Source organism: Oryzias latipes, chromosome 18, assembly GCF_002234675.1.
Source record: "Oryzias latipes chromosome 18, ASM223467v1".
Lineage (NCBI taxonomy): Eukaryota > Metazoa > Chordata > Actinopteri > Beloniformes > Adrianichthyidae > Oryzias > Oryzias latipes.
The window spans coordinates 7,117,352-7,143,826 of NC_019876.2; the positions used below are offsets into that span (position 1 = coordinate 7,117,352).

Here is a 26,475-nt window from a genome sequence, read left to right on the forward strand (position 1 = left end):
AACTCTGCATCAGCAAAACAGTTTTTATTTGTCATCTAAATACACAAACTTTGAAATGACTAAATGGGGAAGAAGAACTAAAACGATCAATGGAAGTCCATTGACCAAAAATACTACTAGTTTACAAGACGGGTTGTGTGGTACTTCAGTAGTAGGCGTGGGGAGTCCAGCGCCTGGGTCTGTGCTGGGCGTAGGGGGCGTAGTGAAGTCTCTCGTTTCGGCTCCTCACCACACGGGGAGGGTTTTGATCTCCGTAAGGCTCAAAGCAGTAGGGAGGCCTGGAGTTGGAGCCTGAGCGACAGGTTGAAGAAGGTTTTCATATCCTCTTTAACACCATTTGTCTGGATGGAGGCGTGAAACGTCTGCTCACCTCTTTTGGCCCAGCGGGCTGGAGTCTGCCTGGGGAACAGCGGCTTGGGCGCGGCGCCAGCTCCGCCTACTGTAGTCTCCCGAAGTTGTGGGTCTCCTCTTTCGAAGTACAGGAAGCTGCTGGGAAGAGAATCGCTGTACAACTCCTCCGTGTAGCGCTTATAGTTCAGCGGTGCTGGAAACGGAAAAAAGGAGAATAAACGGTGAAACAAAAAATAAAGTCTTCCTGTGTTTTATTCTTCAACTACAGAGCCATTTGATTTTGAATATCTGCAGATAGAGTCCTAATGCGATATTAAACAACAGATCCAGGCACTTTTTTTTTAATATTAATCGTATCTTTAAAAACACTTAGGAAGAAGCTTAATTAAGTAAAAATAGTGCAACTACAAACAAAAAAGTTTTTTTAGGTCTTTCTGGAGCTTTGTAGACGCCCCCTTGGCAGCCGTGTCGTATTATTTCCCATTAAAAGAAACTAAAACCTGATTTTTTTTAAAAATTTTTAGAGGTGCCCTTTTAGGTCATTTGGCGAGTCAAACCAACAGACAATTTAAAAATTGTATTTATTTAAATTTTTTATTTAAAGAGTTTTGGATTCCAGAAGTCTGAATCTGGAACCATCTCGCCTCCAGCTCAAACTGGCGCCGTATTCCTGTGCGATTGGTGCCAAGAAAATGTTGCAATGTGTTTGTTTTCTCCTATAAGATGCAGACTTCTAGCAGAGTATTTATCTGTAATAAGCTTGAAATATGTAGCGCTGATCATAAATAAATACATTCATAAATAAATGAGCCTGAAACTACTGGACCCAGTCTGATTTACGATCACATGATCGGATCGGGACGTCTCAGATAACTGGCGGAGTGAAATATTAATACCATGAAATGAAAGTCAGCGGTAAGCTAACCTGCTACCATTCCTTTATCCCTTGTGCTATCCTAGGCACTTTAACATTGGGAGTTGGGTCATCTAGACCCACTAGACAGTGCTCTGAACCTTTTTTCTTCAATGATTTGTGATCTTCACTGGTGTCCATGGATTACATGAAATCTTTCCACCTTTATCCACCTTTGTCATGGTAGGGAGAACGCGTCAAAGTAAGGGTGGGGTCATCTGGACCCCATAGGATAGCACAAGGGATAAAATGTATAGAATCTGAAATGATGGATTGTTCAGGTAGAAACCATCTCTAACTTCCTTTGGGCGTATCTGCATTAGTTCAGCTCCACTCAAACTCACCTGCAGTTTTTGGAGCAGTGATGGAAAGAGGCTGCCGGTCACCAATGTCTGAAAAAAGAAAAAAAGAAGAAAAAAAAAAAAATCACAAATATGAATGAATACCACGGTTTTCAAAAATCCCATTTTGATTAATCAAATCCATGAATTGTTTTTCCTTTAAAGTAATTTCCAGGTCAAACCCATTTCTGTCAGTTTTTCATGCTAATGTTTTTTTATTGGTAGAATTTTCACTTTTGTTCCGTAATGTCTCTGGTTTAGTAACAAGGGTTCTGTCCAGTCTGCGGTTTTAACTCCTAAAAAGGTCCTTGCCAAAACCAAGACTTTGATCAGAAACATTGATCTAAACCAGGGGTTCCCACGTTTTTTAAATGACCAGCTCCAAAAGAGCCATCTATATATCCACCACACGTTTATGTAACGGTTAATAGCCGACGGACGGTTGCTTCCACGAAGTGTGTTTATTTCTGATAATGCACACTTCATCTGCAATTAATCCGCTTATACCATGGTCACTTACAAAAAAATGATAAATATTCAACCAGTTTCTTGTCCTTAATTCTTGTTATTTTTCCAATTTGGATCCCCGTTTTCACAAAAAGCGGACTATTATATGCCGATCTTTCCGATGGTTTAAATAAAGCATCAGTTCAGAGAGAAAGTTCACCTCTAACCGCTCGTTTTTGTCCAGATGATGAAGCAAAAGGTTGTTTCAAAGAAGCCGGCAGAGTGATACAGAAGATTTAAGCTAGGTGACCGAAACTTCGATTTTTAGCCGTGCGGTTATCAATTCTTAATGCACACCCAGCAGCCAATCAGAATGGAGTATTCACCAGGACCGTGGTAGAACAAGTGACGTTCTTCACGGCAAGGATGATGGGTTTTAAATATTTCTTCAATTTTTTTGTTTATTTTCATGGCCTGTGATCTAGCCACGCCTCCTTCATGGTCGACTAATCAATCATGTGTGACAGGATTTAAAACTTCTCCATTAATGACTCTGATTCAATGGAAGAACAAAAAAACCTTCAAAGGATTCATACGTGTTCATTTGTGGCTCCAAAACGTTTTTTTTTTTACAACCAAATGGAAATGGAATGGTGGAAGTTTGGGAACAAACAGCTTCTCTCCTCACCCACGGTCCTCAGCGGGTCGGGCAGCAGCACCCCCCAGGCCTGGGCGATGTGCTCCAACAGCAGACAGGTGATGCTGCGATGGGCCACGGCGTTCCAGTGGACACCGTCGTTGGTGCGGTGCTGCAGGGAGAAGCGGAAGTGGAAGTGGAGGTCCAGAACGTCCCGTTGGTAGGCGTCGGCCAGAGTCCCGCTGTAGAAGTTTGCCTCGATCACATCGTAACGGAGCTGTGGGGCTTTGTGCTCAATCTGAACAAAAACACAACATAAAAAGCTGGAGTAGACAAGAGAAATGCGGAATTAAGAGTTTTCTAAACAAAATCTGTGAAGAAAATTTGTTTTAATCAAGTCAAGTTAAGAATTTTTTTTAACTCTGTTGGTCGTATGACAGACTTTCAATAATGACATCATAACATGAAAAAAATTGGAATTTACATCATGAATTTGAAGCAATGTAGTGAAACGCCAACGATACTCAGATCAAACCACGAAGCTTTTTAATCAAGAAGGATTGGTTACGATGTTTCCACATCATTCAACCAATCAGGAATCACATGATCTCCCTGAACTGCACCACCACATGATCATTGAACCTTGAACTCTGGGTCGAACTTCTTTGAATCACCGCAACTGTTTGACCATTTACACAAATAACGCAATTCCAACTGATTCTGGCGCCGCTTTTCTCAACATCAGAATCCGTTGGAATTACATTAATAACGTAATCAGTGGTGGTGGGCAAGTGAAGCCTCACGAATCACTGAGGTTCTCCAAACCATGCTGTTGAAAAGGATGCAAAGCTTCAAGACGTCAATGACGGTGACATCTGGTGGACAACTCAAGTCCCAGCAACCAAGGAGCACACCTGAAACACTCAATCCCAAGACCACAAAGAGAGACCAGAAACGTCTTTGTGGTCATTCAAGCGTTTTGTTCATTCATGGCAAATAACCGTTTCAACAAGATAAAGACTCTCTCCCATACTAGGAAACACATTCCTATGAATCATTAACTCACCACAGTTTAACTCCAGCCTTGACATTCTTTCAACGACCGCAAGCCTTAAAATATTGACGCGTTTAATAATTCCAGAGGATTCTGAAGCAGAGAGGGGAGCAGCTTTGCCACATGTTGCAGTAGTGAAGTGTTTACGCAATCTATGTAAATCAGGGGATTCCGTCACAGAGAAAAGCAGCATATTTTGTTAGGGTTAATGGCCAACAGAGTGAGCATTATCAGAAATTAACGCATGCCGTGGAAGCCTGAAGCGTTGCTTCTGCAGTTGTGATTGATTTTGGATGACAAGTTCTTTTCTTCTATTTTTTTTAACTCTCACTGTCCAAATCTGTGCTGTGATGCATTCTGGTAGCTGGTGTGGGATCAAACCCCTCAAATCTGTCAAGCTGTCAGTAGCTGCGTTTACATGGGCAAAAGTAATCGGAAAGAACGTTGAACCGTGTCTCAGAGTCTGAGCATAGCAGCCGGATTTATTAATGTGTTTGAGGGGAGGATGCTTTGTTACGTGTGCGTTTTGCTGTTTGTTAAGTGTGGGAGACTTGGATGGACTGTGATCCGTCCCGACGCTCTGGGTTAGCGGCTGCCGGCTTCAGGAGAACCGTGTGTCCGAGCAGAGCTCTAATCGGAAAAAGGTTCTCTGTGCCCATGTGCACGGGTGAATTTTAACCCGACCATTGATCCGATCAAGATATTTTGCACATGTAACTGCGGCTATTGATTCAGAATGCACTGAAACTTAATGAGCCGATGACCAACACCCACAGACAAGGAGACAAACATCCTCAAATGAAATGAAATGAAATGCGAAAACTGCAAGGATGTTCAAACATCGCTGACCATGTGACACCCGTCTTTTGCTACACCTCCTGACCAGAACCAGGAAGTATGATCACATTAGTCCTGTGCTCAGGTCTCTGCACTGGCTCCCTGTACCTCAAAGAATAGACTTCAAAGCAGCTTTGCTTGTATACAAGTCTCTCCATGGCCACGCACCAAAGTACATCTCTGACATGTTAGTGCCATATGAACCATCTCGTACTCTGAGGACCTCAGGGACCGGACTCCTGTTGATTCCCAGAGTCAGAACTAAACAAGGGGAATCAGCGTTTCAATATTCAGCCTCCCTGAAGTCGTAAGACAGGCCTCTTCTGTGTTCATGTTCAAATCTAGACTTAAAACATTTCTGTTTAGCCGTGTATATGACTGAAAGGTCCTATCTGCACTTTTCTTTCCTTCCTTTCTTTTTAAATCTTTTCTTTTCTTTTCTTTTAAAGTAAATTTTACGTTGATAATTTCTATGATGTATTGTGATTTTGATGCATTTTTCTGTTTTGTGAAGCACCTTGAATTACTTTGTGTACGAATTGTGCTATACAAATAAACTTGCCTTGCCTTGCCTTACACACCGCTTCAGGAAGAGCAACACGGGCTCCGTTTGCCGTCACTAGTAAATGGTTGAAGTTTGAAAAGCGTGTCATTTTCTGTTGCTGGTGCTACTTTACCTCAGAAACCAGGAAGCCGCCTCTGATGCTCTTCCCCAGAGGCATGGTGAGGTTCCAGATGACCAGCGTCTCCTCAGGCAGAACGCAGCTCAGCTCCCCGAAGAACCGGTGCAGGTTTTCCTGATAGTCCTCCAACCAGTTGGAGTTGTATCTGCACAACCAAACACACACACAAAAACGCACACAAAAATGAAAAAAAAATAATAATAATTAATAATATATATATATATATATATATATATATATATATATATATATATATATATATATATATATATATATATATATATATATATATATATATATATATATATAAAAAATAAGAGTTTGCAGTGAAAATCCTCGATAAGGGACAAAATAATGACTTCCGCTGACTTCAATGACTTCATTATAATGTAGATAACATTGTTATTCACTCTTAATCATAGTACCAACATTGTTTGACCAATTCTTTTAGGTTCCACTCTGATCATCTTTTGATCCATTTTCAAAGTGTTCCCAGTGGACTTTTATGCCTTTTTTAGCCTAAATTAAAAAAATATGTGTCGTTTCTAGGACAGTTTCTATAGAGCGGCAATAGTTTATCTGAAATTTACCCTCCAAGTTGTGGGCGGGACTGTTGGTGCAGAGTAACCCCACCCCCACTTCCCATCACTTCCAGCTCAGACGAGGAAAACAGAGATGTACGTGGATCTATTTGTTAGGAAATGGATGCATCAGAATGGAGCAGGAAGCTTGTGGCTGATTGTAGCTTCTACATCACAGCTTCAAGCTTTTTCTAATTGGATTTTTTTAACCCCTCCCGATTCACAATTTGAATAAAGAAATGCTTAGAAAAGCAATTCCAGCTGAATTTTCCTTATGAATCTCCTCATCATCAGATTAATGCAGCAAGAGGTTAAAAACACCATCTTCATCAGAGTGGCTCTATAAATGTTTCAGTCAGTAGATTTCTTTTGTTTTCAAACAGGAAGTCTGTTGAGGGAGAACCATCAACAGTATGAAAAAAACGGGACATGAGTGTGACATCACCCATAGAAATGTATTCATAGTGGCCAACAGCCAATCAAGATGCAGACGCACTGTTTAATAAGGAAAAAAAAAAGCATAAGCATGCAAAAATGCGCTGGAAAAAAAAAGAAAAAACAAAAACAGTGAAACAGGGTTCATGTAAGGCAGGGGGCCTTAAATCCAGGCCTCCAGGGCCGGTGTCCCTGCCTTATGTGATGCTGATTACCTTGATCAGGTGTGTTTAGCCAATAAGGAGCTTCAATGGCAGGTTAGTTGGAAAACATGTAGGACACCAGGGGGGTATTCCAGGAAGCATGTTAAAACTAGCCTGACTTTAACCCTGAACTCTGGCTGAAATCCGCCTGAACTTGCGTACTCTGGGTATGTCGGTTCCAAAAGACCGGATATGAGTTGGCGTAATTACGCTCGACTTGGTAACCCTGGGTTAACGCACGGTACATAAAGACATTCTCAATAGATCGCCGATTTCTGGAGTCACCATGGAAACGCGTGGAGAAGAAAAAAAAAGAAAGCGCGACACTTGAGACGGAAGTCAGACGGAGTCTGAGATTTTAATGACGGCGGATAGAAATTATAAGTCCATCAAAAAAATAACACGGCTGAAAAATAATTTAGTTAAATTTATTCAAACTCAATAATTGTTTATACAACTCAAATTTACGTATTTATCTAACTAAATGTCATACTACTTCATTAATCTTTTTTCCACCTTAATTACTTATATTTCTTGAACTTTCATATGTCCAAGTTTGAGCCGGCAGATATGCTCATTTTTATAACAATAAAAAGAACGGAAAAAAATGCACGGAGTGCGAAAATTAATCACAGAACATTCCATTACTGTCATAACAGGTTTGGGTGCTAGGGGTGCTATATAAACTCATCATCCTCTCCTTCACTCTCACTCATGGTGCAGAGACTTAAGCATAGTAGGACAAAATAGCTCGGCAAAACACGGTGAAACACAGTAAAACAGCTATACAACTTAACACATTTTGTAAAAAACCCACACTTAAACCCAAATCCGTCCAGACAGGCAAAGGGAATGATATCCCAGAATCCCTTGCAGTGCCGATCTAACAGCAGCATCAAAGTTACACCTACTTAATTGAATTAATTTGAACGAAAGGAAAATAATTGTCTGAAAACTACGTGTTATTTTTAAGATGACCTAACAAAAAAATGATTTATCTTACCTGAAACAAATAATTAAGTTAGATCAAAGTAAAACGTTTCTCTTTCCAACATCCATATGTGGTCTTATCACCCTCTCACGGGGGAAAAAGTATTATCTGAGCTTCTTCATCGACTAAATAATCTTCAAATGGAAACGCCATACTGCTTCACCTCTCTGTAAACAAACTAAGCTTCAACTAAACCTGCTCCGGACCAGGTTATGTTCAGAGCATGAGTTGCCATGGTAACTTGACCTACCCTGAATCATACCTCCATTTCTGGAACCGAAAGCTGAGGTTATCAACTTCCTTAGCCTCAAACTTATCGTGGGAGCTAGCATAACCTGCTTCCTGGAATACCCCCCAGTATAGGTACAATAACCGGTCGGCCTACAACTACCGTTCGGGGTCCTTCGAGTCACACTTTGGTGGCCCCACTTGGACAAACTATGTAGTGTGGAGATCTGCTTGGGCTCTACATATTTTCATTTCACGTTACCTTTTGTAATATAAAGTTCTTTTCCCTCATAAGTTGTGTCTGACATTATTCTTTGTAATGTTCATAGAGAATTTTTGCCACAACTCACTTTGTAAAAAGATCTGTGACTGTTAGAATGAACCTGCTGCTCCACACAAGTGAACCGTGTCTCTGATGAGCAGCTGGAGTCTCGTAACTTCGTGTTTGCAGGCAGGTGTGTGTTTGTTACGGTGTTTGGTCCGGAGAAGGGTTCGGACGGCAGTCCGTTCAGCTGCAATAGACCTAATTATAATCATAACAATAATAAAAGCATGTTTAGAAGATAATCTTGCTCTGTGTCGGAGCTCTGCTCGTTTACAACTGACTTCATAAGTTCAATGAAAAAAAGAAGAAAAAAAGAAAAGAAATAACGGCCTTTTTTTTAATAGAAACAACGGACTTCATAATATTTTTTTCTATGGTAGTGACGTAATTTGTCCAGACCAATCACTATCTGATACGTCATCGGACTAACGGACAGCCACTCCAATAATGTGATGTCAGCACTACTCAAAGGACCACAAACGGTTGTTGTATCTACACCGGCCCCCCAGGCCTGGATTTGGGGAGCCCTGATGTAAGGTAAACCGCAATATCAAAGAGACTATTCTACAGTCAATGGAGAGAAAACTATGAACGTTCACATTCTTATTCAGTCCTAAAATCCCTAAACAGTTTGTGTTAGAAAAAAACCAACTGCTCCCTTTAAAAATAAAAAGAGAACTTCAAACATGGAGTTTACAAAGATGTGTTGTATTTAAATTCCTTTGACTGGACAAACTTGCACAACGCTGAAGGAAAAGTAAACTCCCAACCAAAGCATGTTTTCCTGAACTGGGTTACCCATTAACCTCTGCTGAACACGCTCACCTGGAAATGTCCCACACGCAGGAGTTGATGATGACCACGTCTGGTTTCAGGCCCTGCTGGAAGTCCTCCATGATGCTCTCCATGTACTGAGAGAAGACCCGGGTCACAAAGTAGAAGCGGACCAGGTGGTGGTCCGACTGGAACTGCCGGACCTCCCGGTACTCCGTCCCATTGTTCATGTGGTTCAGACAGCCCCCCTCCACCAGGCAGTCCTGCTCGAAGCTCATCTCCCCCTGAGGAGACAGACGTTTGAGTTCAAGCAGAAGACGGATGGTTATTTTTACCCTATGGTCATCAAATTCTTGTGTTAGTGACCTGATACACAGTAAAGTCCCACTCCAACTATATTTTCTTCTACAGTGATCCCTCACTATAACATGGTTTACTTTTCACGGTTTCGCTACTTCACGGATTTGCATCGTGTATTGTGTTCTGCATTCTGATTGGCTAAGAAGTCACTCTGCTTCTTCTCTACCTGTGCGTCAATAACGTTGCAGTTTAATATGTACACATAAGTAAAACAGCTCGCCAAATTTACAACACGTACGTGCAAATCATCTTGCAATTTGGAGTTTCTCTAAAACCCATAGAAAAAAGAGCGACAACAACTGTCAATCACTATGTTCTTCTCCTGAACAAACACAGCTGCACCGCGGGCTTCAACAGAAGAAAACACTGCAGATTGGAGTCAGGATGCAGCGGCTCAGTCTAAAGATCAGTGAAATACACCTGAGTCACTATTTGTCCCACTGTACTTTGTATATTTTTCATAATCATTTCTAATTTTCTCCCGTTTAATCCAATTACTCGGTCGCGGTGGGCGGGGCTAATCTCCGCAATTTGAAGCCTTCTGTTCACATTGATGATTAAAATTATTATTTGACAGTACAGAACAGAAGTTATTTGTTGAAAAAACTTTTCTTAAGTACTTTGATTTGTGAAACAAATGCTTGAGCCTGTAAAATGGTTTGTTCTTTCTTTTCAATGTATAATAGAGTATTTATTTGTATAATACTTGTTAAAAAAATAGAGGTTTCTACTTCAAGGATTTTGCCTATCACGGGTTCTTTTTGGAACGTAACCCCCGCGCAAAACAAGTGTTTACTGTAATGTCGCCATTATCATGCTTGTATATAATTCCCTTTTTTGGTCACGTGATTAGTTAAGATCTCATTTAGGCGCACGTGTCACCTGTGTTAGTTTGGTTTGTTGGTTTGATACAGAGAGGGTGCACAGGGCCCAGTATTTTTTGTTGACCGCTTTTACACTTGATTATGTACAATACTTTTCAAATGGATCGTACCACATGTGTCATCTGAGGCAATAATGAAGTGGAATAAATCACGACACACAAGAAAAGTGGATTTCATGGTCATAGTTTTTTGTGGAGCGCGTCGCAAACAGGACCTGTCGCAGCCTCTCTAGCGGCTCATAAGCTCGCAGCCGCTACAACTGTATTGGAAAATTGTTCCCAGGGGTCTTTTAATCATGTTTATGCAGTTTTTAGCCAAAATAAAAAGTCCTGGGTCGTTTTTTAAGACACGTTTTCTGCAAATCAGCAAAAGCTCAGCAGAAGTTTTTTCACCAAGTTGAGTAGTGGAAAGATAACCTTTGGGTAATTTACCATCAGCCTTCTGTTTACACCATCTCATGCTCGCTTAAAACATCTCACAAGCCAACATTGGCACAGCCAGTAAAAATAGATAAAAAATTGCAAGTAATATTCAATATTCTGCCAGAGTTTTGAGTCCGACGGCAGCTCAGATGAGGAAAATAAAGGCGTTAATGAATATTTGTCTGCAAGTGAATGCTTCAGAATGGTAGCAGAGAGGAAGACTTTGGCGGGATCCATCACGATTTGAAAAAAAGATTTTATTAAATTATTCATTATAAGGCCTTCATTGGTGAAGAAATGCTATAAGACATTGTAAAAACACAAGAAAACAGCAGGATTTTCATTGGAGTGAGTCTTTAAATATGTGATCATGAGTATATAGGAGTCACGCTTAAACACTGTGTACACAAGCATGACTTTCACAGCAAATAAAGTATATTTGTCAAAGAAAGTGGAGAGAATGTGACTGTTCTGCAATCTTTAGGGCGGGTAGACAAGAGCTGAGAATGACTGAGTCACCGCCACTTCATTAAACATGAATGTTTCTCATGTATTCCCTTGAAAAACCTATTTAGTTTGATAAAATACATTTATACATAAATATAAGAATAAAAATGATCAGAATTTAAATTACTTCTAACCAAGATCTTTTACCTACAGACTTTATAGATTACAACCATTTGGTTCAGATTCTTATAAACCAAAACCCCAGCAAGAGCTGCAAAGTCCCAACTAGAAATTGTAAAAAATACACTTTATGTTTTTGTGGGCCTAAATTTACAAATTGTAGTTTTAAATATTTACAATAATTGAATTATAATGGTGTTATATATTTTATACATATACAAGAATTCTCAATTTTGTTTTCTTTTGATACCGGCACATACAAATTCCTTTCAAAATAAAATACAACCTGTGTCAAATAAGTTCGTCCCACTGGGACAGATTAAAAATGTAATAATAATAATAATGTCATAATTAAAACATGAAACTTTATTTTAAAAAAAAAATCGTTGGCATTTTTCCTTCCTTCAAAGCCAATGAGCTAGAATGGAGGGAAAACAAGTCACGTGACGCTCTGGAGCGTCTGGTCCCTGCTGGTTTAGGTCTCTACAGCTGAACCATGATGTGGACAAAATAAAAAATAAAAAGTGACAATTTGAGGTGTAAAGAATCCATAAGCACTTGCCTTGCTCTTCAGTTGCCGTTGGGTGAGATATCTGTCGCTCTGTAGTATTAAAACGAGGTCTTTGTAGACACCTCGCTGAACTGGAGCACAAACACATAACGATAATCAGGACACTTGGTTGGAAAATTAGAGTTTATTGGAGCTGAAGTTACTCACTGGAGTCTCCCAGAACCACTACAAATTTATTGTGGAGCAGCTGGCAGGCCTGCTGGTGTCGAACGGTCTTCATTGTCTGTAAAAAATACATTTTGGACGATTTACTCCCTCATTACTTTACGGATGAACGGAAGTACAGGAAAATTAAAAGTTTTGTAGCTTCAGATCAATATAACTTTGTTTGAAATACGTACCCGTATTTGTCTTTAGAGGGAGAAAAAGCAAAGCATAAAAAAAGCCTCGTCTTTTTTTTTTTTTTTAAATCAAACCCGACGTTGTTATGCTAACTATTTAGCTAATGCGACTTGCTGACTGACCATTAAAAGCGGGGATTTTTAACTCTGAAGCGCAGAAAAAAATCTTGTATCCTTTAAAAAACGAACTCCAGTTTTGTTACCGTTCTCAGAAGTTTAGAACAACAAATAAGAGCGGTTACGTTACACTTTTAGCGGTAAGTTTAAATTTAAATCCGCTGCCGTTGGTTCAAACCAGCAGGTGCGTTAGATTCGATGGTGCGTTTAGAGAATGTCAGAATTTTCCATTTTTATTTACAATATTCTACATACATTTTTTTGAAAAACTAAAACATCCGCTTTGATTTCATTTACATTGTTCGATTTGTTAAAAAACACACACACACAATAGAATAAAAAAACAAGAATTTGATAAACAAAATCGGCATCAAATAAAGGCATCCTAACTTTATTTAAAAGATCACTATTTTCTCAACAATAGACCTTGAAGTAACCATGCCAATGCACTACAAATGCGAATTTTCATCACTATGCATATACAACATACCAGTCTGTGTAGATAATTATTTTAAGAACAATGGAGAACACTTTATATTTTTATTATAATTACTCATAATTACATTAATGCAATTTTACTTCACAACAAACCTGAAAAGCAACAAAGAAACAAAAAAGTGTTTTTTATCAAATAATTTAACCCAAGTAAAATTGCATTAATTTAATTACTCATAATTAAATTAATGCAATTTTACTTCACAACAAACCTGAAAAGCAACAAAGAAACAAAAAAAGTGTTTTTTATCAAATAATTTAACCCAAACTTTAAAGAGAGGATCAAAAATGTCACAATTTAACATGTCAAGCATTTTTATTCTTTTTTCCCCTGAAATTAATGATAGCACACATTAATAACAATCTAAATATCCATTTGAACAAATAATTGAACTGAAAAGTCATTTTTAAGTTAAGTTAAGCTTTAAGTTATGCTATGACTGTATTTTTCTTCTTGTTTTATTTTACTTGATGGTGACAATGAACTATTTAGCATAAGAAAAATTAACGACATGAGTTATGAGTTGTTGCTCCACTTAGTAAAAAACACTTTCATCCTCATAATCCAGCACTTGTATCTCATCTTTATTCTTCTTTTCTTCTTCTTCTTCCTCCTCCTCTTTGTCTTCTTCAGTCTTATCTTCTACCCTGCTGTCATCTTGGTTCTGGAACTCCTGATAAATTCCCGTCAGAGCTTTTGCAGCCTCCAAGGACACCTTCAGATGTCCCATCACCTCTTGCTCCTCATCCACACTCACAACTGGGGAGGAATAACATTTTACCGTGACGTTCTGCTCAATGTTGGTGGAAAGTTTTAAACGTTTATGCTTTCATTTTACCATTGGTACATAGCAAGAGTTCCTTTCATCATTTAAGACATTTAAAATGAAATGGGATAATAGGAAAAAAGCTAGATAAGATAGATAGAATTAGATAACAGGAAATGGGATATAACATTAGACTTTGGTCACAATGAAATGAGATAGGACCTTTTCTTGGTATTTATTGATTTTATCGTATTTATACTTCGTGTAATGCCATTGTGTAAAGATATTTCAAGCAACAAAACACCCGCGAATGGTACTGAAAATTAAATTTAACTCTATAAAAAGATCAAAAAGTCTACAGTTTTGTCCCACTGATGCTCAGAAAGTTGTATTGTATATGTTTTGTTATTTCTAAAATAAGATTAGACAACCGATACTTTTCTGTTATCTTCTACATTTAAGAAGACTTTGTTTTGGTCTAAACTGTTCTCAATGATCTGTTTGGTGATCCTACGTAATAACCTTCCAGTTAAAATGTACTTAAGCAATTAAAAATGGTCCAATTTGTGGTAAAATAAATGAATATTCATTTTTCGAAAGAAAAAGAAAATTATTTTTTGCAGCAAATTCATTTTCCATGGTTTCAACATAAGATTTCAGATCTACGCTTATTTGATATTTGAAGCAATAGTTTCCTCTATTAAATTTTTGACATCTAAATATATTAAATATGAATCTCTGCCATTTATTTGTTTACAAAAAATGACTTGCAGTTTAAAACAATGATGACGAGGACATGTCATAAAAATTAAATTAAAAATATCTGAAATTGCCTGCTTGGTGGTCAAAATGTTAAACAGCACTATTCAATTTTTACAGTTATTTAAAAAAAATCAGATTGTTAGTGTGTTTATAAAAGTTCATTGCATAAAATGTATATACTGCTAATATTCAGTCAGAATCCCTCAGCGTTTTTTTCTTTTACTATGATTAGCAACTCAACACCTACTGTCTATCTGCTGTTCGATGACATCATTTCCTGTTAGCAACAGTTCCTGTAAGTCCAAGAAAGCGTGTCCGACGTCCACACACTCCTCGCTATCGTCCATGGGCTCACTCACCACACTGAACTTTAGCCTGTCATTTCACAGAAACACAAGTTTGTAGCTTGTCAAAGGAAAGTACATAGTTGGATCCTTTTAAAGTGTTTTCAGAATTATTTAAAGAGACGACGCTACCTTCCCTGGTTGGGGTCCGTGGCCTCCAGCATTGTGTAGAGATACTGTCTAAGTGGAGCTGACTGAGAGCCGTCCACATAAATCACTGAAAGAACCGAATAAAGACATTTTATTTCAATATTCATTGTTAGCTTGAAAACTAATCAGAACTCACCCCGTGTGAAATTATAATGAATCTCCTCCCCCTCCCTGGGCTTCCGGAGGGACATGGGTGTTTCTGTGGTCTCCATGGGAACGCCCAGCAGCCGATACTCCACGTAAACGCGTTGCACCGACTCGTCCAATGCCACACGGGAGGACGGTTCAAATGTGAGGGACAGAATCTCAACTCTTAGTTTGTTTCCCTAAAAAAAGAAAGAAAAAAGTCTTATGGTTTATTGTAGTTTCTCCTTCTGCTCTTTAAAGTCCAAACTCCAGCCATCTTTTAATCTATTTAAAAGCGTCATTATTATGCCGTCTTAACCAAAATCAAAAAACCTGAATTGTTTTGAGGAAGATAGAAATCAGAAATTTGCCTCTGGGTTGTGGGCAGGACTGCTGGCGCAGAGCACCCCCCCCCCCCCCCCACACACACACACACACACTCCCCCTCCCCGTAGCTGGGTGGAGTAGACCCCGCCCATCATATTTTCTACATCACAAATAGGATCTTTCTTGAATTGCCTTTTTTTTGGTCTGCTCCTGATTCACAAAGATTTGAATAAATACAAATTCCCAGATCATCAGAAAAAATTCCACAAAAACACGATAAAAACAGCGAAAACAGAACTTTTCATGAAAATCCTGTTTTTCTGTGTCTTTTGCTCTTTAAAGACCCACTCCCATAAAAATTTTGTTTTGGTGTTGTTAACATGTTCTGGTGGCCTTTTTCTGATGATGGAGGACAAATAGGAAGAAAATTGAGCTTAAAATTGCATTTCTGAATATTCCTTTGTTCATATCGTGTTAATCAGGAGCAAACAGAAAAAAGAATTTGGTAAAAGCTTGTGCGTAATGTAGAATCTATACTACGGCAAGCCACAAGCTCCCTGCTCCACTTAACTCCTGTGCATCCACTTGTAGATAAATTAGATCCATGTGCGACTTCGTTTTCCTCGTCTGAGCTGGAGTATGATTGGGTAACTCCAATATTGCTCTCCATTTTTGTTGCTCCGCTAATGTAAGGTTGGGTTTGAGAGGGGCTGTAATCTAGCTGGAGAGTGTGGAAACTCAGAGGTGGTTTTCTAACGAACTCCTGCTGCTCTGCAGAAGCTATGTCCTGGAAAAAGGCAGGTTCTTTGATTTTGGCTGAAAACAGCATAATCAGAATTAAAAGATCAAAGGGAACGCTTAGACGATAGATCAAAAGATAATCGGAGTTGGACTTTAAGTTCATTTGGGAAGAGTTCATACCGCTCTTGGTTTCCGTTTTGGTGGAATGACGATCATGTCAGACGAGCTGGACTCTGAGGATTCGCTTTCTCCTGCAGCAGGAGAATGTCAGAACTGTCAGAACCTTCAGCGCTCTGACTTCATGCTTCAGACTCAAAATGAATATTTAGTTAAAAATAATAAACCAAAACGTGTCATTCTACCGCTCTCACTCCTCTCCTCTTCATCTCCGGCTGCTGACACCTGATCCACGGAGAGCAGATTCTGAAAAAATATATATTATTAAGTTCATTATTGGAGCAATTTAGCAATAGGTGGTGCTTAAAGGGGAGAATACCACACAGGAAGGAAGTGAACTGACCTGAGTCCTGGCATCGCTGACTGAACTTCCTCTTGACGCCGTCGCCGATCGTCTCGAAGATGCTCCAACAGAAGATCTGAAACAAACGTCTCTCTTCAGAATTCTTGAAAAAAATTTTAAATTTTAAATGAGATTTTATTTGAACTGAAGATCAATATTTGCATTCATGAGCAATAAATATGATTTAAAAGGCAAAATCGTTATGTTTCTGTGTGACTTCTAGTTTCTCCCTTTTGACTCCCAATAATTCTAAACTCTCAATGTGCTCTTAGGGTTTACTAAAAGAAGGTGAAGCTTAAAGTAACTGTAATGAAAATATATAAATGGTGTTTTCCACATGTTCCTGCAGAATTTTTCTCTCACTGGAGAACATGCATTAAGAAAGTTAAACTCAAAAAAAGCATTGCTGTGTATTTCTTTCGTCAAATTGTTGTGAATCAGGAACAGATAAACAAATGCGGTTTCAAAATGATTGTATTTGTGATGTAGAAAATACGTGGGGTGATGGCCAAATGCTCCCTGTGGGGTTCCTTCGCCCACAACTCAAAGGCAAATTTCTAATAAACTCCTGCCGCTCTGCAGAGACTATGTTCTAAAAAACGACAGTTTTTTTCTTTTGGCTTAAAAAGGCATAACTGTAATGAAAAGACCACTGGGGACACTTTGACAATCAATCAAAAGATCTTCAACCAATCAGCAAACAGCCTGTTCAGTGGGGGGTGTGGCATGGAAACAATATAAAAAAACAAGGGGAACGATGGGGATGATCAAAGACAATTGGTTTAATTTGATGTAAAAAATGATTTAGTTGATTTTAGGCAAGAACTTGATTCAAAGTCTCATCTTCCTGTATATAATATCTGTGAAATGACAAATTTCCGTGTTTACTGGAGCATAACTGCGGCTTACCTGGGTGGAGGCCTGTCGGTGGTGGAGCTCAGCCTGGGCTCTGGCGTCAGATGGGGACTCCTCTGGTAGCGTTCTGGTGACATCTTGTTGGATCTCTTTCTGGATGTTGATGAACGAGCATCCAGGCTTTTTGCAGACGTTACCCTGACCCTGACATCCTGGGAGCTTTTCTGCCTGACCGCCGGTGGCCGGGGCTGTAAGGACGCATAAATATTCAGGCGCACAGACATTTGGTGCTGGTAATCCTTCAATAGAAATCTTACCCGGGCTTCAGTCTCTTTTTGCACAGCTGTTGGTGTCTCATGCTCCTGTTTTTGAGGCTGTAGGTGAAATACAGATGAGCCGTGGTTAAGGTTCAAAGCAGGAAGCAATTGTGAGCATTCTGACTCTTCAAATCACTGCTTGTGGTGTTATATCTAGCAAATGCTAAAACAATCGTACTTTCACTCTAGGTTTAGCTATGGGTTTCTGGGACGCGTCCTCCCTTTGTCTCTCCTTCTTCTCTGTGCTTTCTCTCCTTTGCTCGTCCACTTGCTTCACCGGTTTGTCCTCCAGGCTCTCCATCAAAGGCTGAAAGGGGTACTTCCACTTTACCATGACTCTGACCACGCCTCGAGGTCCGCCCGCTGGATCCCTCAGAACATAATCACCTGACAGGAAAACACAGCATTTGGTTTTCTGTAGTTATTCAAGGGATAAATTGGCCAATCAGATGCCTCAATAAAAGTAGGTGGTCTTATGTAAAACATTGACATTTTGTGTAGCCCGCTTTGGTAAGGGTGTGGCCTTCCAACAAAGCTCAATACTGATTGGCGAAAATGGTTTCCACAGAAACGATGACTCAGAGCAGTCACCACTTACTGACTACGTCTGCCTCCAACATGGCGACGTCCGTATCGTGAAAGAATGGCGACTGAATGGACTTCACTTTGTTGGAGACAGAAGTAAACCATTTTCAACGGGCGACATCACACTCCTCTGCTCGCTCCAGCTCTCAACTACAGTCAACAGTCCATCCTCTTCCTCGTCGCACCTCTGATCTCTCTGCCTGAAGCCAAGGCTCGCAGGGGGACGGGGGTTTTGGCCAGGTAGGCTGGCGGGATCTGGTCATCGCTGTCATCGAACACATAAACCCAAAGACTGCTGGATCTGAAAGAGTGCAGCCATGAGATATTACAGTGTCATCTGTAAAAAAACACTTTACTTGAAGTTTTGAACAGCTGTACGACCTGAGGTACTGCAACACGTCGTTGGTAACTGCCAGAGGGTAGCTGGTGACGTCATTGAGCACCGGATCAGCCGAGCACTGGACTGTTTGGGAGACGTGAGGCGGCAGGTCGTAGAGTCTGTACGTCAGGTAGGCGTCAGGAAGTAGACCCGGCCAACGAGCGCTGAGGCCCACACAGCGCTCCAGCATCACCACCAGTTCATTTGGGATCCCTCCGCCATGGTCATGCAGCTCCTGTCACGGTTTAGAAGCATTGCTTTATGCAGTTGTACATAAAAAATGAAATCAAATGCAATGGCTACATATTCGATTTTGGAGTTCCATATTACTATTCATTTGTTAACAAAACAATAAAAACTAATTAAGAGTTTTGTTGGTATTTTTGATGATTTCAACAAAACAATAAATCAATGTTTTGGCCTAATTTTATTTCCAAATATTTATATTATATTATTCATATTTAAATAATATTATATTTATATAACATTGATTTATATTTTGGCATTATTTCAGTGAAAATCAGCTGCTGTTCTTTGTTTCTTGAAGCAAAAAAAAATTCTGATGAACTACTGCCACTCTGCAGAATCTATGTCCTAGATTATTTTGGTATTAAATAATTAAAAATCTTTTACAATAGATCAAAACATGATCGGAGTGGAAAGTTTGCCATCTTTTTAACTTTGTTCAGAGCTCCTGAGGATTTTTATGGTTCCTGAGAATCCACATAATTAAATAAAAAAAAAAGAGATGAAAATTCTACCACTTATACCACGGCTGCCCAAGCACGGTCCTAAGGCTCTACCTTCCTGCTCGTTTTCCAGTTTTCCCTGCTCTACTTTTAGCTATTACCTGGATCAGGTGTGTTCAAGCTAATCAGAACGAGGACACACCTGAGTCAGCTTATCAGCAGAAAGCAGGAAAGACCAGGATTGCGTCCTAAATCACTCACTACATGTGGCCCTGCGACAGACTGTCCAGGGTGTCCCCTGCCTTTGCCCACGAGAACCTGGGATAGGATCCGGCAGCCCCGTGACCCCGAAAGGGACAAAACGTTTAGAAGATGAATGAACGAATCACTCACTACACAATATAAAAGTTAGTCTGAATCTGAAATCCACTGTCCTGGAAATTTTCCAGTAGTCTCGACAAAAAGTTAGCGTGCATCAAAGCTCACTAAACGGGCAAATATAGACCATTATGCACTGCATTTGAATGATTGATTCTAAAAAGATTACTTAAATCTAGTTTTTTTTCAAATAAGTGAGGTTTTCATCCTCAGAACACAGTGGATTCATAAACAGTCTTTGTAAAACTGTTCATGCGTATTAGGTTTTTACATTAACCAATGTGTGACATGGCATTAAAAAAAAAGGAAAACAGTGAGCATGTGTCCAAATTGCATCAAAATCTGAGGAACTGAGAAAGTTCCACAATGTATAGTCTTTGAGTAGTGAGCCCATGATAGCAGATTGCTTGATTTAGCAGTTTTTCCTTACTGCGAAGGATGTCCCGTTTAGCTTAGTTTGTTAGTTCTATTTAGTATTTTCCTATTGAATTCTGTGTATTCATGATCCTTTTGATTTTATGTTTTACTTTTTCAATTACCGACACGAAGCTCATCGAGACGACTGTTGTTGTGAATTTGGGTTATACAAATAAAATTGAACTGAATTGAATTGAACTGAATTGCACACCGTAAAAGTCAGGGCTGAGCAAATACTTTGTTTTGTTTTCTTTGTTGTACCTCCTGACTGTCGTCCTGCCATCCTAACGACACCTGTCCAGGTCTCCTCTGTGTTCCTGGTCTTCTCTCAGCTCCGCCCTCTTTCACAAAGCCGACGGGCTCTGCAGGAGGAAAGAGGCGCACCCAGAAATCCACGACACCAACCATTTCACCCCCACCTCCTAAGATAACACACACACATAAACTGATGGATGTTTCATTACTTGTAGTTCATTTGGTGAACACCTTCACCCACCTGTGACACTGAACCGCCCGCTGATTTTTTCTCCTCTCCTTTCCATGGCACCAGTGAGTGACATGTTTCCTCTTCCAAAAGTGGCAAACGTGACCCCTGCCAACGCCTGATGGAGCTCCACTTGGACCCTCGACCCTTGACCCTCCAGTCTCCCCAGGTCTCGTGCCGTCAGACCGTAGCGGGTTGTGAAGCCATAGTTGGGTTGGCTCCCCGACACCAGCGGGGTGGAGTTCATCTCAAAGTCCAACAGGCAAAAGGTGCAGAAGGTCACGATGTCTTCGCTCTTCTCTGCTCCTGGATGGGCTTTGCTCATGACACGGAGACCTGCTGGAGTGAAAGCGGCCGCCTGGAAGAACATTAAACCCGCTGGTCAACCAGAGTTCAGGGAAAACTACTCTGGCTTTTTTGGGCGTGTGTTTGGATGCTGGGGTTTGACCTTAAGGTGGATCTCCAAGAGTGATTCTCCAGCCTTTAACTGGGAGAAATACAAGTCATCCTCGATGGGCTGTACCACCTCCTGATCCCCAGCTGGCCAGGTGTACTGGATGGGTATGGTTCTTTTGTAGTTCCTGGGGCTGTAAGCCAGTTCTTTCAGCTGGGCTTCAGACACAGAGAGATCCAAGTCTTAAGGGGAAGTTTACCTTTATTACTATTCACTGTCAAGCACAGCAGTGGGGGTAGTATGATTGGGGCTGGTTTTTGTTGCTGTCTCACCTTGTAAAGTGTTGATCTGCGCAGCTCTTTTTGATAGAAGTTTTTCTTTCTCTTCCGTCCTCCTCCGGCTCTCCTCACGTTCTTGTTGCAGCCTCTGGTTGATGGTTTTCAACTCTTCCTTGGGATAGAAATGACAACTGAGGCTTTGTGGAATTGTTTTTCTTCACCGTGAGTCTGTCACATTTTGTGTGTGCATACCTGCAGGTCTTTAGCGATTTGGTGCTCCAGCAGCAACAGGTTTCGGGTTTTTTGAAGCTCAAGCACAGTCTCTGCATGCTGTGCCTGAACATTTGCAAAGTCTCTGCCGGGATCTTCCAGCTTCCCATCAGGCGTGAGGAAGTTCAGGCCTACCCTGCTCTCCTGTTGCATCCTGAAGGCCTGCAGTTTAAGGAGAAAAAGGAAAATGAAAACTAAACAGTTTGGCTTTTTTTTATGTTTTATTTCAGTGAAAGAGATGCAGCTGAACAAACCTTGATCTGCAGAAGGGTTTCACTGAGATCCTCAGCGCTCATGTCAAACTCCTGGAAAAGATGTTGTCGTTTTTGTTTTTAACAAAGGAAAAACAAACATTAACTGTGTTCAAATTACTTTAGCAGAGTCATTTTTGACACATCAACTATTTATTTGACGGTAAGCCACTGTTGTAGAGCTGTGGCTACAACAGTGGCTTACCGTCACCAAGTATAAATGAGGATGATGCACACTGTAAGCGCTTTGAGCGTCTGGAAAAGCGCAGAGAAATCCAATGCGTTGTTATTATTATGATTATTATTTCAGCTGAGGTGCAGGGGCGGAGCTACAGGGGAGTCAGTCCCCCCCCATTTTTTTAATTAAAATTTTTATTATTGCCAAACATAAAAAAACCATAAAAACCAGTTTTTCAAGCATTAATAACAGCACTTCAGCTGAAAGAACTGCTGTTTTCATATATTTTCATGTTATCTAAAATAACAATAATAAAATTGGTTAAAATATTTATTTCTGAACCCTTCATTCGTAATGGCCGTCCACTCTGCTGTTCTCACTCTCCCTTCCAAAATCTTCAGGTGTCAAATTCTTTTTATTTGACCTATTTGTCCCTTCTCTCTGAATCAGGGATGTGACATAAGTGGGGGCTTGTCCGGGATCTGGGATCTGCTGATAGTTCAGATCAGAGCCATAAGAGGGGAGCTACACAGAAAACTGGCATCAAGAGCTGTTTACAGAGAGTTTCCGTTTGCGCTGAATGATGAAGAACTCACTGATGGATGCCAGCTCAGCAAACCAGAAGAACTGATAGAAATCTTCTTTGACATAAACACCATTCAGCATTTTCATTTTTCTTACTTTAGTGACTGAGTCCAGTCTGTCCTGCAGAACAGAGACTTGCTCTTTGTAATGAACGACCTCCCGCTCCAGATCCTCCTGCCTCCTCCTCATCAGCGCAGACATCTCTGGATGAAAAAGGTCTTTGCTGTTAATTTTACATTAAGGAATTTCTTTGAAAGTGACTGTTTTATGTTTATAAAACTGTTTTTTTTTAACCAAAGACCTTCTTCTTCCTCCCTCTGCTCCTCCAACATCTCCTTCTTCTCTTTCAGTTTCCTCAGCTCCTCCTCCAGCCTCCTTCTCTCTCCTCTCTCCGCCTGTAACAGTTCCTCCAGTCTTTGAAGCTCATCTCTGTCAATGTTTTCTCCAACGTTCTCCCTCTTCTGCTCCACATGCCTCTGCTGTCCAACCTGGTCTTCGTGCTTGATTTGGGGAGACAAAGTACTGACAAAGAATTTTTTTTTAAACAACAATTTATAATAATTTACCAGGATTTATGTGTTTTTTTCATTACCTCTTTATCAGAGAGTCATAGTTTTCTTTTATCAGATCCCTTTCTCCTTCCAGATCTGTGATCCTTTCCTGGAGCTGAAAAGGGGAAAATCGTCTCTGTAACTCATTTTGTAAAGGATCTCATTCTTCCCGAGTCCCTGTTCATTATTGTGGAGTCTCGGGCAGATTTCTTACCTTGTCCTGGTTCTGCACAGACAGAGATGTGGATGTCAGCTGACCCTCCAGATCCAGGGATCTTTGCCTTTCCTGCTTCAGCTGTCCGTTCAAATCCTCCACTTTCTCCAGCAGAGAGACCTGGCATTCCTTCATGGATCTCTGACTCTGGAGGAGACACAGTCATCTCCGATGACTGACACAACTCAGAAAACGTTCACGGGACTCGATGCGCAGAGACCATTACCTCCTCCAGCTGATTCTCAAATGCCTAAATGCAAGAAGAAAGACAGAAAAGAAAACCAAAAAGTTATGGAAAACAGTCTAATTTGGCAGGTTCTGTGGTGAAATGAAGGACGCCCCACCTGCTGCAGGGAGGTGAACTTCTCCTCCATGACTCTGAGGGCCACACTCTTTTCTGAGAGCTGCTTTTGTAGCCGGATTAGATCCACATTCTCCCTGATGGTGATCCTATCCATTCAAATGATAGATTCAAAAGACGCACACACCTTCATGACACATGAAACATGCATTGAACGTGTCACCACCTGTGCCTGTCAGCCTGCTGCTTCCTCAGCTCCCTCATGGTTCCCTCCATCTCCTTCTCACGGTCCCTCAGAGAATCTCGGAGCGCCTGAGCGGTCATCTCCAGCTCCGCCGCCCTCACCTGCTCCGCCATGCTGGTCCTACTGGAGGGGGGGGGGGGGGGGGGGGGCAGAGATCAGGGGAGGAGGACCACCGAGTTTGGGGTGCTGGATCATCATCATTCACTCACAGTCTCTCCACCTCTGTCCTGGTGTCCTCCAGCGTGAGGCCGTATCGAGGTGGAGCAGTCTGGGCCGCCCTCCGGACTCCGCCCTCCCCGTCTAGATTTTTACCTAATATGAAAGGAATTCATGCACAGCTGCATCTCTGTGTTTCTATCAGCTCTCATAACTCACATCTGCTGAACTTGTAGGGGCGGTGAGCCCCCATGTCCATGATGTGCTGCTTGGCCAGGCTCAGTTTGTTCTGCAGAACTCCCTTCTGGCTCTCCAGCATTACCACCCGGGCCTCCAGCTCCTGTATGGTGTCCTCCATGTCCCTGTCTTTCCCACCACCAGAACCAGGGCTGGCCTGACGGAGACGCGTGAGTCTGGTGGACATCCTGGAGCAGCGGAGCAGAGGCTTTGGTTTGTCAGCATGTCTTCAGCTTTCCTGCTGTTGCTCAGCGTGCATCACCTCCTCAGTCTCTGCTCCTGTGTGCGCGTGTGCTGCTTGAGCACGCTGTTCTCCTCCTGCAGGCGCAGACACAAGTCCTCCAGGTGCTCCCTGGGAAATCGAAACAGCCGCTGTGGGTCTGCTGAAAAAAAACAGAATGATCCAAATCAAGACCCTCTGAGAGGTTTTGACCTCGGTGAAACCAACTGCATTGAAGAGAGAAGCTTTTTATTTTACTTTTCATCTTCATGATGTGCTGCTTCTTCCATGACTTGACTTCCCTCATGGAGTCTGGTGGAAACAGGAATACAGAGCAGCTCACAAATCTGTTTGATACCTTCTTGTTTTAGAACATGAAGCTTCCTAAAACCTTTAATGTAAATAATTAAAGCATGTGAGGTCAAACATGACCAGAATATGGATGAAATCAGAATAAACAGTTGGCATTTTTGGCTTTAAAAGAAAGAACTTCAAGACCCATTCCATTAAAAATGATGGTCTTGTGGCATTTTATTTGATGATATATAAAAAAATTAAGCTCAAAAGCACATTTCTAAGTCTTGCTGTGAATCAGGAGCAGACGAAAAAAACGCGGTTTAAAAAAGAGGTTGGTGGTGATGGAGAAAATTCACTGGCCGGGCAACAAGCTTCATCCTTGGAGCTCTCAGCTGTAGGGAGGGGAAGGGGGGCGGGGTTGCTCCACAGCAACAGTCCCCCCCACAAATCAGACACGACTTTCTAATGAACTAAGCTGCTTTGCAGAAGCTATGGCCTAGGAAATGACATGTTTTTTTTTTTTTTGGCAAAAAGACTTTAAAAAGATAGAAGTATGATCGGAGTGAGACTTTAATGAACAAAAATGGTTCTCACATTCTCCTCATTTTTCAGACCATCAGGGCAACTTTCCAAAAAAACCCTTCTTCTAAATTCTTCCGTTCAATGTTTTGTAAGAAAAACATACCAAACTAATCCAAATTACATCCAAAGCACCATTAAAATTAAACTAATGCATCGTTAGATTAGTAATTTCAAGTGCTAGCATTCTGGGAAGACTGGCTTTCAGTAAAAATTCAACGTAGTAATTTGTAATTGGTTCAAACCATAGTTTCCCAATTAATAATTAAATGATTAATTAGTGTATGTCTAATAATTGTATCTCTAGTCTTGTTTTTAATGTTGCTCACGTTGCCATGGTTACCAATAATGAGCTCGATGACGTGAGTCAGTTCAGAAATGAAATAGGTTCATGTTAAAAAATGCAGACAAACCTGTTTGAGCTGCCATCAGCCCCCCCCTCATCAGCCCCATGTCTCTCACTGGGAGGTCTCCCGCCGTCTCGTCCACCACTGGCGACATCACGCCTCCTTGCTACGGCCAATCACAGACTGCCAGTCGTAAACTTGAGTGGAAAAAAAACTTTGGTCATCTGAAACATTTTTCATATCTACCTTTTTCCTGCCGGCGACAAGGTGGGACTAAATAGACTCAGTGCAAAGCAGCGGTGGGAACTAAAGGCCGATTTTACTCAGTTCCATTTATTTAACGAACTAATATGAATGATTAGTTTTACAAAACTTTAATAACATAAAACCATCTATCTATTTCTTTATTTGCTTTTCTCGTTTGCACTGGTCATATTCTCAGTTTTGCTGGAAACAATATTGTAATATTATGACAATGCTAGAAAAGCAGCAGTGAGGGGAAACCTGTTCACTGTCAATGATAAAGGAAAACAAGTAATGTAGTGTTAGACATCCTAAATCCTCATGGCCCAATGTGCTTAAATATCTAACATTGCACATACCAGAATTTTCCTTTTTAAATATGATTCCCTTAAGTCAAGACTTTTGACAAAATAATATCTAATTGTTACTCAGTTCTTAAAGTATCCTCCACCAGTTTGTTTTTCTTTAATCTTAAGTATTTATGACCCCTTTTTATTTCTACTTAAGTAATATTATTTTGAGAAACATCCATCCATCCATCCATCCACCCTGTTGGGTGAAGACGAGGTAAACCTGCCAGTCAATCAAAGGGTGACACACTCACCCCTAGGGGCAAATCCAATCCAATACAATTCCTTCAACAAAGAAATCAAACTCACCTTTAGTCTGAAC

The 26,475-nt window shown here is 40.7% G+C and overlaps 2 protein-coding genes across 3 annotated transcripts; both read right to left on the reverse strand.

Annotated features, from left to right (window-relative positions):
• Nucleotides 1–9: 9 nt before the first annotated feature.
• Nucleotides 10–12,329, reverse strand: LOC101161191 (PC-esterase domain-containing protein 1A-like). The gene is made up of 9 exons (XM_023966047.1): nucleotides 12,006–12,329; nucleotides 11,812–11,887; nucleotides 11,656–11,735; nucleotides 8,852–9,084; nucleotides 5,258–5,408; nucleotides 2,741–2,987; nucleotides 1,609–1,656; nucleotides 371–544; nucleotides 10–291 (listed from the first exon to the last, which is right to left on the reverse strand). The coding sequence occupies exons 2-9, from the start codon at nucleotides 11,882–11,884 to the stop codon at nucleotides 146–148; spliced, it is 1,152 nt and encodes a 383-aa protein (XP_023821815.1). The 5' UTR covers nucleotides 11,885–11,887; nucleotides 12,006–12,329; the 3' UTR covers nucleotides 10–145.
• A 621-nt stretch (nucleotides 12,330–12,950) lies between these two features.
• On the reverse strand, nucleotides 12,951–25,739 carry LOC101161441 (protein fantom-like). 2 transcript variants are annotated; one of them, XM_020711672.2, is made up of 30 exons: nucleotides 25,627–25,739; nucleotides 24,596–24,649; nucleotides 24,380–24,500; nucleotides 24,100–24,305; nucleotides 23,934–24,036; nucleotides 23,707–23,844; nucleotides 23,524–23,629; nucleotides 23,406–23,429; nucleotides 23,180–23,326; nucleotides 23,007–23,080; nucleotides 22,716–22,936; nucleotides 22,511–22,617; nucleotides 21,655–21,705; nucleotides 21,383–21,562; nucleotides 21,185–21,302; nucleotides 20,907–21,070; nucleotides 20,471–20,816; nucleotides 20,236–20,396; nucleotides 18,493–18,725; nucleotides 18,297–18,412; nucleotides 17,705–17,913; nucleotides 17,527–17,583; nucleotides 17,264–17,457; nucleotides 16,355–16,430; nucleotides 16,197–16,257; nucleotides 16,015–16,085; nucleotides 14,777–14,966; nucleotides 14,623–14,707; nucleotides 14,394–14,521; nucleotides 12,951–13,377 (listed from the first exon to the last, which is right to left on the reverse strand). In XM_020711672.2, exons 1-30 carry the CDS (start codon nucleotides 25,712–25,714, stop codon nucleotides 13,154–13,156), a joined length of 4,053 nt encoding a protein of 1,350 aa, XP_020567331.2. In that variant the 5' UTR covers nucleotides 25,715–25,739; the 3' UTR covers nucleotides 12,951–13,153. The 2 variants fall into 2 exon arrangements, with proteins under 2 accessions (XP_020567331.2, XP_011485748.3); XM_011487446.3 differs by having other exon boundaries at nucleotides 23,707–23,847.
• Nucleotides 25,740–26,475: the final 736 nt, after the last annotated feature.